The sequence below is a fragment of the Coenobita brevimanus genome, chromosome 68, assembly GCF_032717465.1.
Source record: "Coenobita brevimanus isolate Jiangsu-jjx chromosome 68, ASM3271746v2, whole genome shotgun sequence".
Classification (NCBI taxonomy): domain Eukaryota; kingdom Metazoa; phylum Arthropoda; class Malacostraca; order Decapoda; family Coenobitidae; genus Coenobita; species Coenobita brevimanus.
In genome coordinates, this window is record NC_137021.1 from 1,966,233 (window position 1) to 1,977,523 (window position 11,291).

Sequence of the window (11,291 nt, forward strand, 5' to 3'; positions counted from 1 at the left end):
AATCGGATTGAGCCGGTGAAGGTTTATATCCAAGGGGTGGTTGGGGTTGACTGCTCACGTAATATCACTTAGGGATGAGTAAGACTGGTCACTCTCATCTTAAATGTCGGGACCAATTGCCTAGCCCCAGGCTCCTATGCTTCTCATGGGGCAGTGTAGGATTGGATGGATGGATGGATGGATGGATGGATATATATATATATATATATATATATATATATTTTCTTTACATAATTCCCACCCAGCTCAGGCAACCATAAAATGGAAACACAAGTCATGTTTTGCCATTGGCTAGTAGGCTTTATTTTGTATTTTTTGGCAGAGCTAAGACTGACCTTCCCCAGTCTCACAACTAGACAGACTTTCCACTGTGATACACTCAGGTCCCTGGGTCATGACATCAGGGAGTGGCAGCTCAGCTCAGGTTTAAAAATTAAATATAAATTTACACATTTTGAGCCCATTACCTTAACTTTTAAAGTAAAGTCTGAGCCACAAAAACAAGACGGTCTACTATACGTGTATATTATTATCTACGCAATTTATGATTTATCAAGTAATATTAATGAGATTTACAATCAGGTAACTGAGCCAGATACTGCAATAAATAACAGTATTACACATACATGAGACCAAGTAAAAAATGTACATAATATACAATTCTTCTGTCACTCACCCTGCCTAAACAATGATCAGAGCAGCCAAGCTACACTGCTTATGTTTAGGAGTAATGCACAAATACAAATGCTTGACCAACAAACCTCACTGGAACTTACAGATGATTACTACAGGCTTAATATTTTCACTGTGATGACAATTTAATAAAGTTCTGACACCATCAGATTATTTAGTCTCTGGGTTATATTTTCAGAATGAAAGGTTTAAATACATATGGACTTGAAGCAGTTGTATCTCGTTCCTACAGTGTACATTGTGTATATTACCCACAACAAAGCATTATAGTACAGAACTGTAATAATATGAATGTCTGCTATATTGAACATGATTAATTAATGCACTATAAAAGGGAAATTATTGCAATCATTGGTTAATATGGAAAAAAAAAACTAGCCCCTAACATCACTGACTCATAACTTTTAACAGTTTAATCATTCCCTTCCCACACCTCTTAATTTGTTTAACTTATTTCACCTACATTTCATATTTTATTTCTTTGTTTCTTCCTTCCTGCTAACTTCAGACAGGCAGCTCAAACTTAATCTCAACATTGGCAGCCTTGGCTAGGGTAATGATGTTTGACAACTTAACTGCCATCTTGGCTGCATCATCAAGATTGTCACAAGGCAGGATACGGAGGTTGGACATGGCGATCAGGGCTTTGGCATCATCAACATTTGTACCCTGGAAGAAACAAACAAAAGTACAGATTAACCTCTAATTCCTGGACAAATTAGACGTTTCACTCAAATCTGACTAGTTTTCTTTCTTTAACACACACACCACAAAGCCAGTCAGGAGACAGGACATGTGTGCTGGGCAATCCCCAGGTCCTGTCCTCCCCACTTACTGTTTTTTAACCAGCACATACCACACTGACCGGGCTAATGTATGGCCCGGCCTGCACTATATGTGCAGGGAATCTTTGAAAGAACGAACGAACTTTCTTTAATGAGTGGAAAATACTGATAGGCTGGTGTCTCAGTTGTTAAGTCAAACATCTGAGGATGTGTACATCTCTAGCATTAAGGTGAGAAGAGGTCTTGAACATCTACTGGCAACTTATTTCCAGCATTAGCATTCATCACATGTGCATATCATACAATACATGCACATCTAAGTGTGAATACAGCAGAAGACTTTTAACATTCATACACTGCTCTTCCTACTTCACTGGAAGCCATATTTAGTAACATCAAAGAGTATCAACAGCTCCTCCTGCTTGACTGTTATCACTAATGGCCATGTGTTATAAAACCTAAACTGTGAAATGGAAGGCCTGCCCCTAATTTTTCACAATTTCTGGAGCACTTGATGATGTCTGGACTCGAAAACACTCCTGCTGACTGCACTCTGTAATATGGGATAGGGGCTAATAATATATAAAAACTGCAGGTGTTCCATAGCCAAAGTTTCTGGACATGCCTTCCACTACTCAATTTAAGTTCTAAGTGTACCTGTACACCCAGAAAACCCAAGTAGGGCTATTCAGACCCACTATGCTGTACTCAGCTTGTTTTCATCTGACAGAACTGGGCATCCCATAACTTGAATATTATGCTGTGCTTGCATTAAATTTGATATGCCTTAGCTATGAGGTAGGAATGAGTTTCCCTGGTTACTAGTCAAACTAAGCCTCTACTCTGACTATACCTGGCCATCAAGTGAGATGAAAGGAGTCAGAGATCTCTGTAAGGTTTGAGTAAATACATCATACCACCTTACCTGAAGCCTGACAACAATAGGTATCTTGAGTGACAGTTCTTCAGCTGCAGCAATGATGCCCTGAGCAATGACATCACATCGCATGATGCCTCCAAAAATATTCACCATGATTGCATGAACCTAGAAAGAAAAGTGGGCATGAAAAAAAAAAAAAAAAAAAAAAACTGATAGGAGGATAATGAATTTGTAAAATCCCAATGCTATTTTATTTTTGTTTTCTTGTTTGTCTGTTTTTGACTCTAGGCACAGATTAGAAAGAAGACTATTCTCTGAGGCTCAGCAGTCCGTCTGGATGCCACATGCCATATGTTACCAATTCAGTATTAACACAGCTGTTTCATTCAGGACTGGCATTGTGGTATTGACTGGGACATTTTTATGACACTGATAGGTCTTGTAGAAGACCAGTAAAGTTTGCTTTAATAAAATTCAGATCATCGAACCATTCCCTGTTCCAGCCTGGAATCGGGTTGCTTTCAGATCACTTACTTAACCACTTCACCCCCATCTCCCCTTCAGGTAACATGTAATACACTACACTCCAAGCTAAACTACTCCACCATCACTTACATTGGGGTCTGCGGTGATGATCTTGAATGCTTCCTTAACCTGTTCAGCTGTGGCACCACCTCCTACATCAAGGAAGTTTGCTGGTGATCCTCCATGTAGCTTGATGATGTCCATTGTCGCCATTGCCAGTCCTGCACCATTCACCAGGCAACCAATGTTTCCTGGGGGTAATGGGAAATGTATCTATTAAGAGGTTTGCCAATGAGTAAAACCTGAGGGTGTAGGAGTGCTAACCCCAGCCAACCCTTCCCTTTTGTCTAGACCCATGAGGAATACAGGGTTATAAAGTTACTATTCAGCTCAACAAATGGTTTCCTGGATTCAAAGAAAATATATGGCTTGTTACTCAATGCAGATTTATCCATAAAGTGTACCATACTGTGTGACTAGATGAGGAACACCACCGCATACCTCACCTCATCCTTAGGTGGAATCCTGATTCCACCTCACAGACAAACATCACAATTATGCACTGTATAAAATCATAAATGGAGTGAGAATAAAACAAAACATTTTCACAAACAAAACCAAACTCTCAAAAGACTTCACAATCAGCAAGTTCGCTATCTCAAGCAATAATCTTTGAGGTGAGAGTTCAACCAATAAGGGAACTCCATCACCCAACTCAGACTCGGCCTCTTGTCTGTCATCCTTTTGTGAAATCTTGGGGTAGAGCTGGTTTGTTTTCATCTGACAAATGGTCCACTTTCACAAATAACTTAGATGTGGTTCCAGGAACTCTGATGAGCCTTAGTGATGAAGTAGGAATGAGTCTCCTTGGTTGTTTAATCAAATATTGTATATACTCCAGTCTAATTACACACTGCAATCAACTGAACAGAACAGGATTATGGATCTCTCTCAGATGAAAACAAACCAGCTATAGTAGGGTTGTATATATAAAGTATGCTAAACTGTATAAAAATGGACCTATATGTCTAGGAGCAATAATTAATTTGATATATGATAAATACATAGGTATGCCCTTCGAAGATTTCCTTCTCAAAATGCCGCATTGTCGTCGAACTTCATTTTGGCATCCAGGGCATACACTGGCAACAAAATCAAACAACTATAGTTCACTCACCTACACCTGGCCCAGACTCTCATCCTTCTGTGGCTTATTTCACATAGCTGAGTGGTAAAAAGACAATGTTACAGCTATACTCATACATCTGTTCCCGGTACATAAAGACTGGTATGTAGGTAGAAAGGTAGGTGATGGGTGGGTAGGTAGGTAGGCAGGTGGTAGGAAGGAAGGATGGAAGGAAGGAAGGTTGGTTGGAAGGACATAGGCAGGTGGATAGGAAGATACATATGTATAAAAGGGGTAAGCAGGTATTGCTCTATACTGACCATCAAGAGCGATGTAATTGAGGTTGTGAAGTGAGGCTTCAACTTCTTTGGGATCCTCCTGGGACCAGTCACGCCCTTCAAAGATTTCCTTCTGTCGAAACTCTGCATTGTCATCAAACTTCATTTTGGCATCCAGGGCATACACTGGAAACAAAATTAAACAATTATAGTTCACTCCCCTACTCCTGGCCCAGATTCTCATCCTTCTGCAGCTTATTTCACATAGCTAAGTGGCAAAAAGACAATGCTACAGCTATACATCTGTTACATTTCTTCATGATTAGTATCATACATATTCTTGTGTTTACTTATTGATACAATTCAGCATTCTGGAGACATAAATTTTAAGCCAGGTTAAAATAAAAAGATTTTAGTTCTACAATTCATTGTAATATTAAGTTCAGTAAAATGGTAAACGTGTACAGATTTAATATGCATGTATGGTGTTGACGCTGAACTACAGTAATAACAAAATACAACTTTTTAATGTGGTATGTCTGAGTGTGGCAGGAGGGGGGAGAGGCCTGCTCGGCTACTACAAATATGAAAGGTCTGGAAGAAGTTTAGGAACTGTTGTCTCTCCTGACCATGAAGAGGCTCTCCTATCGTACCAAGGGTATTCTTCAAAACGTGAAAGTTTTTATGTTGCTTGGCAGTGAGATTGGCTTTCAAGAAAAAGATAATAAAGGATTGGAATGCACTTCACAAGTGAGAATACAGATGGATGGATACGGTCTCACTCTGTCATTTAGACAGCTGGCGCAGACCAGGAAATTTAGATGGTTAGGACACAGTGAGAGGGGGGAGGAGGGTGACTGGCTGAGGAGTGGGTCATAGGTATGAATGTGTGGGAATGAGTGACTAGAGGCAGACCAATGAAGAATTAGTTGAGGTCCTGTGTGAAGAGCTTCTGGGCAGTGAGGTTTGTGCTGGGAAATGGCACAGGGTGTGATACACAAAAGACTGCCACTGAGAGAAAGGACTTACATACACTACTGTAGTGTGTTTAAATGTAAATGTAAACTCAAGTAAACCACCACTACCTACTCTTGCCATATGTGTCCTCAGCATATGGGTTGATCTCGATGAGGGAAGCATCGTTGGTGATAAATGCATTGTAGAGAGACCTAAGTACTGAAACAGTCTCCTCCATTCGGTTCTCCAGACCGAGCTGACGTGCCAAGTCCTCTGCTTTCTCCTGAGTAATCCCTGAAAAAATATATAATGGAATGTGGACAAATTATCATTATTCATTACTTCAGCAGAATGTCAGACACAAAAGACCATATGCCTCCCCAGCCTCTTTTTCAATGCTGGATTCATTAATACCTGAATGAGATACAGCACACAATAGTGCATATCATGACCCACAAATTACATGCACTTCTGTCACCTATGACATATTTAAGCTTCTGAATCCAATAATGAAAACAGCAGCAGGAGGGACAAACAAACTTCAGTATTTGCCTGTACATGGCCTTAATGTAACTCGTCTCTTCTGACATTCTTTTCTGCTACAAGGCAGAAAAAAGAAAAATTACCTAATGACATTTTACTGCTACAGTACTTATAAAATTAACTGCCAGTTTCTCAAATTTAAAGTGCCAATTATAGAGAAAAGGTTGTGATACAAGAAAAATTTCATGAGGACTAACATGCATAGTAAATACACAAACTTTCACAACTTCATTATATAATTAATTCGGGTACTGTAGTACTGATATTCCAATCTAAACTTCTGTTACCAAATCCTTCACTGCCCCATCAGGAGTTTAGGGCTCAGAGACCAGTTAATCAGTTTGGACATTTAATGCAAGTAACTAGCCATTTATGATGTGAGCAGTAAACCCTATGCATCCCTTAACCCCTAAAGTACACAATTTCCTCAGCAGAACAGGGTCGATTTTCGACTTTCACCAAGGTAAAAATTTTTCTTCCACATTTCAAGAGACTGAATTTACACACCTGAAAATGTATGTTTCAGCCAGATTGACCAAATAGCTATTGCACAATTGCCCGTCAAAATGCAAAAAAGTTACCAATCCCCCATGGGCGAAAATAGAAAGTGTACAGAAAATGCATTATGTACGGTAAATAATTATATATACATAACTTATGTCAATGTGAAGTGTTCCCTACGCATGAAATGTCAGTGTGGCATACGCCCATAGTAACAAAACAAGCCAGGCGAAAAGTGGAGGTGGTGTGTGTATGGCTGGAGGGGGAAGGAGGATGGAGAGATAGGGGAGGAGGAAGTGGGGAGAAAGGTTGCTATGCACACACACTGCTGTAGGGGGTATGTTGGGGTATGGTTGGTTGGGAGGGGATAATGTGGAGAGGATGCAATGGGGGTGAAGGAGTTAAAGTGACAGTGGTGGGGGGGTTCCTTCTCCCCCACCTTAGGGGGCCAATCATGTCATACCACCCCAAACACTCTAGCTCTCATTGGTCTGATCCTGTATACATCACCAAAGGGGCAGAGTTACCCTCCCCCAGTTTTTTGTGTGTCTTTATCGATCGTACGGAATAGGCTGGCGTGTCAAATTACACAAAAGCACAATCGTGCGATATCGGTCTTGAGGAGTTAAGTTTCTAATTACAGTACCTACCTTCCATAATATCAATGGGCACTTTGATGATTGCCTCAGGATCTTCCTCAGCCACTTCCTCAATGTTGATGCCACCCTGAGCTGATGCAATGATAACAGGACCCTGCCAACCGAACAATGCCATTATCACTCCAATCACCTACACCATGAGGACTCAAGTACTGTATTAGTCTTAATCCCTTTGTGATGATATATTAACTGGATATAAATGTTACTCTTGAAACCTTCACAATGAGGCACTATAGTTCATAGATTTGACTAAAGATGTAAGAGTATCAAGAACATTCATACAGCAACAAATTGTCCTGTACCTACACATGAAGATAACTGATCTCTGGTGGAATCATCTCAAAATGGAAAATTGGTGACTGGGTTATGATGATGCCAACAGTGTTTCAAGTTCAACCATGTTGAGAGTACCTACAGCAAAGGATCTCTCCATCATGATGGCCATGTAGAATTCCCGGCGTGGGAACTTGCGTTCACACACCATAACCTTGTTGCAGGGGATTCCTTTCTCTCCTGTCTGTTTGGTTACCAGCATGTCCCCAATCATCTTTGATGCAACATCTCCAGCCTCCTCTGCTCTAAGGAGAGAGACATCGAGACTATAATTAGCCTTATCCCAGTTAACTTGCCAAGAGACAAAGGTCTATGAACTACTAATGCTCCATGGACCCCTAAACAAATCACACACATCTACCACAACAACCATATTCTGAAGACCCACAAGCCTCAATCTATTAAAAAAAGAAAAAAAAAAAAGTACATGACAAGAGTTAGGTGCACAATCTTTATGCCCTGGCAATCAAGAGAAAAATTAAATCCCATAAGCTTTACCATTGCAACTTAATCAAGTAAACATTGTGTGAACTGTGAAAGGCTTTTGGCCCCCATAGGGGGGGCAAAATTTGTTGGAGTGAATGAATGTAGTAATGAGAATTCCACTGATAGTTCTCTTTATGCTTTCCCATCCTTTTTCCATATCTGAGTCACAGCCACCTCATCTTATCACAGAACAAAGAGTTAGGATGATGATGATTATGATGCTGAGCTTCCTTTAATACCACTCTGACTACTTAATTCCTTTATAAAAGTGAATGAGTGTCTGCTTCACTGAGGATTTTGGTGGTCAGCTTCCTTTAATTCCACCCTGACTACTTAATTCCTTTATAAAAATGAATGTCAGGTTTGATTAACTGAGCATTTTGGTGGTTAGCTCTCCCTCTGGTGCAATTACTCTTTCCTTTCTTTCTGGATCTTGCCTCACCCCATCCACAGGTGGAAAAAAAAAAAAAATTGCCTAACAAAACTGCTTAGGCTGTTAGGGGTCATGAATGTTTCACAATGGCACAGTTTTTCCTCTAAGCTTGGTACTTTACTGCATATTAGGGAAGTAGTAAATCAGCTTTCTGGGTAAGAGTGGAACAGTAATAGGCAATTTTTCTTGAGCATAAAAAAAAAAAAAAAAAAAAAAAAAAAGAGGCATAATAAGGATTTACTGAACTGTACTACTGTACATTTTAATTTAAGGAAACTGGCAGATCGGCTTTATACTTCACTTTGCAAATTTTTCTGCAGTTTACTACTGACTTAACTCCTTCGGTCCAATGACATATTTCCAGATTTATTCATAACACCTTCAGATGATACAATTCAACCTGAGAAACTTTTCAAACCAGAAAGGTTATCTACAGATTTTGTTACTTCCTTCACATCTATAAGTTTTCCCATTAAGTGCACAAAATCATCAGAGAGTAGAAAAATAAATACATTAATATATTAATAAATCACTTCACTGAAGGGATTAAAAGCAAAAAGGATCATTAAAAAATAAAAATGCTAACGATGTCTTACTGTTCGAGGTACTTACGAGTAGACCAGTTTTACGCCACCCTTGAATCCTCCTTTAAAGTTGCCCTTGCCACGACCACCTGTGAGAACCTGAGCCTTGACCACCACATCAGTTGAGTCAAGTTTGTTGGCAATATCGATGGCCTCATCAGGTGTGTGGGCCACACCAAATCCTGGCACAGGAATGCCAGCTCTTCGCAGGAGGGTGAAGCTTACATGCTCATGCACATTCAGATAACGCCGCTGCTGAATGCCAGCCAAGGATGCCCCTCCTGTCACAACCTGCAGGCATACTCTCTACATTAATGATTCATCCACATCTCTGCTGCTATAGACAGATACAGTACTTTCATGTGGTGGCACCAATAGAATCAGACCCCTCCACTGTCCAGTTATCACTGTCTCTTTACTTCTTCCCTGTCCCTTAAAAGGGTGATGATGGACTGCAGAAGGGCAGCTTCTCCCTACAGTCCACCAGGTTCATAATCAGATGATCCTGGTCTCTCCCAATATCTCTAAGCTGGCCAGTGGAGTTGGTCTCCCTCAATGTCTCTGAGCTGACCAGTAGTGTGGGTCTCTCTCAGTGTCTCCATGCTAATCAGTAGTGTGGTCTCTGTCTCCAGGTATAGGTCTCCACTAATGTCTCCAATCATCATGAAAAACAGGAGAGACCCTGGCACCGGTCCCCAAGCCACGACTTGAATAATTCCTGAGTGGATGAAACATTACCATAACTGCCAAATATCAGAGAATGTTAATCAATCCAGGATGAAAATTTATGTTTTCAATAACACAAGCTGGTTAAATTTTTGACGGAACGGGATACAGGTAAATATTAATAACAAGTGTATGACAATGATTGTAATTATGACCGTATTATAAAATATACGAGTCTGTGGCTGTATAGGGTTGCAGACAGACACTGTGTTGTCCTATCAAATTCACTCACACCCACAAATAGCTACCTGATATGTACTGACTACCATAATTTTCTAAAACAACTATATCGGAAAAATCTGGTTAAATATTAGGCAATCATCAAGCTAACTTTTGTGCTGGCCGGTTTTTACATATATCCAGAAACCTTCCCAGCCTATGTAACCCTTCAATACAGCTACACAACCTGTAAAATTATACATCAGTGCATCACGGCTAAGAAACCTGTGCATTACACTAAATGTCTTATCAATTAAAACCAGGTAAGCCAAGAATAGTACGATTTACTAAGGGGAACAACTCACGCTAAATGGACCCCTGGGTTACACAACATTCAAATCACACTTAGAATTCTTGGGCATAACAGTCAAACTACACATACAAACTTATTGCCTGTCCAACCTGGGCAGCTCGCCTAGCCAGCAGTTTTTCGGCACAGAGAGCTCCTCGATACACCGCTGCTGCCGCCATCTTCATCAGCTGAGCCAGCCGTCATATCAACATCTATTTTAAGATTATTTTACTTTAGCAAATATCTTAAAAAACCGTTACTTGATCTGAGATTTAAAAGATCTACAAAGCCCTTAATAATGTTAAGATAGGAGGAAACAACTTTTAAGGCAAAACATTGAGTAAAAGTTCTTGTATTTGCATTGGACTTTCACTTGGGAATATGTCCTAAATCTTTTATCTTCATAATATAGAGTATTAATCTATCCTAATTCACTTGATATCCTGAGTATAAACCTAATACTTAAGAAACTGCTAGTACTGAGAAATCTTTAATATGCGCTAAAACGTTCAATAGAAACTATCGCTGGCAAAAGTGTTCGCTAGAAGAGGTTATTATCAGAGTTGCCAAGGTTTCGGTTGCGGTTTTTCTGCACAATTGGGCTACTTTTCGAGAGAATACAACATAACTCCCGTGACAAAACTGAAGAGTGAAGACTGACCAAAACATACCAGCGGCGGGCTTGTACTGTAAGAGGCGAGTTAATTCTACTGGGTGATTCCCCCCCAAGGATTTATTTGTTTCAGGATGTAGTGATTTGACGTTTATGATTATTCCTGCTGTTTGAGTTAAAACATGTTTTGTAATGCATTTTAGTTTACTATAGTAACTATAGAAGCAATGAGCATAATAATATAGCATATTTAGTGGTACCCTAAAAACAGAAGATAAAAGCGGTCAAAAATTTACCGATTCGCTACCGAGGTCCGGTGAGATCAGACTGAAGGGGTCCAGAGGATTTCATTCCTATACATTATCACAGTTCACTCTCAGTGAGCTGCAACGTCCTGTCTTCGTTGCTGTACCATATCACGCACTTCATCCCCTGAACTTCCGTCCTTGTTCATCACACTACATAAATACTTAAGGGTATTCACGTTCTTCATTACTTCGTGGCTTCATGCCTCTCGAAGACCATAGGCCTAACTCCGTTTACTCTTAGCTACATTCACTTTTAGACGGTAATTTTAGCATAAAGACAGGTCTCTACAGCTAGAGGGTGGGGGGCAAGATGAGGTCCAGCCTTATTTTTGGAAGGTTGCGGTGTTTGC

General features: G+C 40.1%; 1 protein-coding gene across 1 annotated transcript; it reads right to left on the reverse strand.

The window, feature by feature from the left end:
- Positions 1-274: 274 nt before the first annotated feature.
- On the reverse strand, positions 275-10,207 carry ScsbetaA (Succinyl-coenzyme A synthetase beta subunit, ADP-forming). Its single transcript, XM_080277077.1, has 9 exons — positions 10,131-10,207; positions 8,812-9,074; positions 7,363-7,525; positions 6,939-7,041; positions 5,377-5,538; positions 4,330-4,473; positions 2,974-3,134; positions 2,404-2,523; positions 275-1,362 (listed from the first exon to the last, which is right to left on the reverse strand). The coding sequence occupies exons 1-9, from the start codon at positions 10,203-10,205 to the stop codon at positions 1,198-1,200; spliced, it is 1,356 nt and encodes a 451-aa protein (XP_080133203.1). The 5' UTR covers positions 10,206-10,207; the 3' UTR covers positions 275-1,197.
- Between the last annotated feature and the right edge of the window lie 1,084 nt (positions 10,208-11,291).

Excerpts from the sequence above, each read along its gene's own strand:
- ScsbetaA (XM_080277077.1), bottom strand. The coding sequence starts at position 10,205 with ATGAAGATGGCGGCAGCAGCGGTGTATCGAGGAGCTCTCTGTGCCGAA. Across the intron at positions 5,539-6,938 it reads GCCCATTGATATTATGGAAG|GGATTACTCAGGAGAAAGCA; the intron begins GTAGGTACTGTA and ends ATATTTTTTCAG. Across the intron at positions 2,524-2,973 it reads TCATCACCGCAGACCCCAAT|GTTCATGCAATCATGGTGAA; the intron begins GTAAGTGATGGT and ends TTTTCTTTCTAG.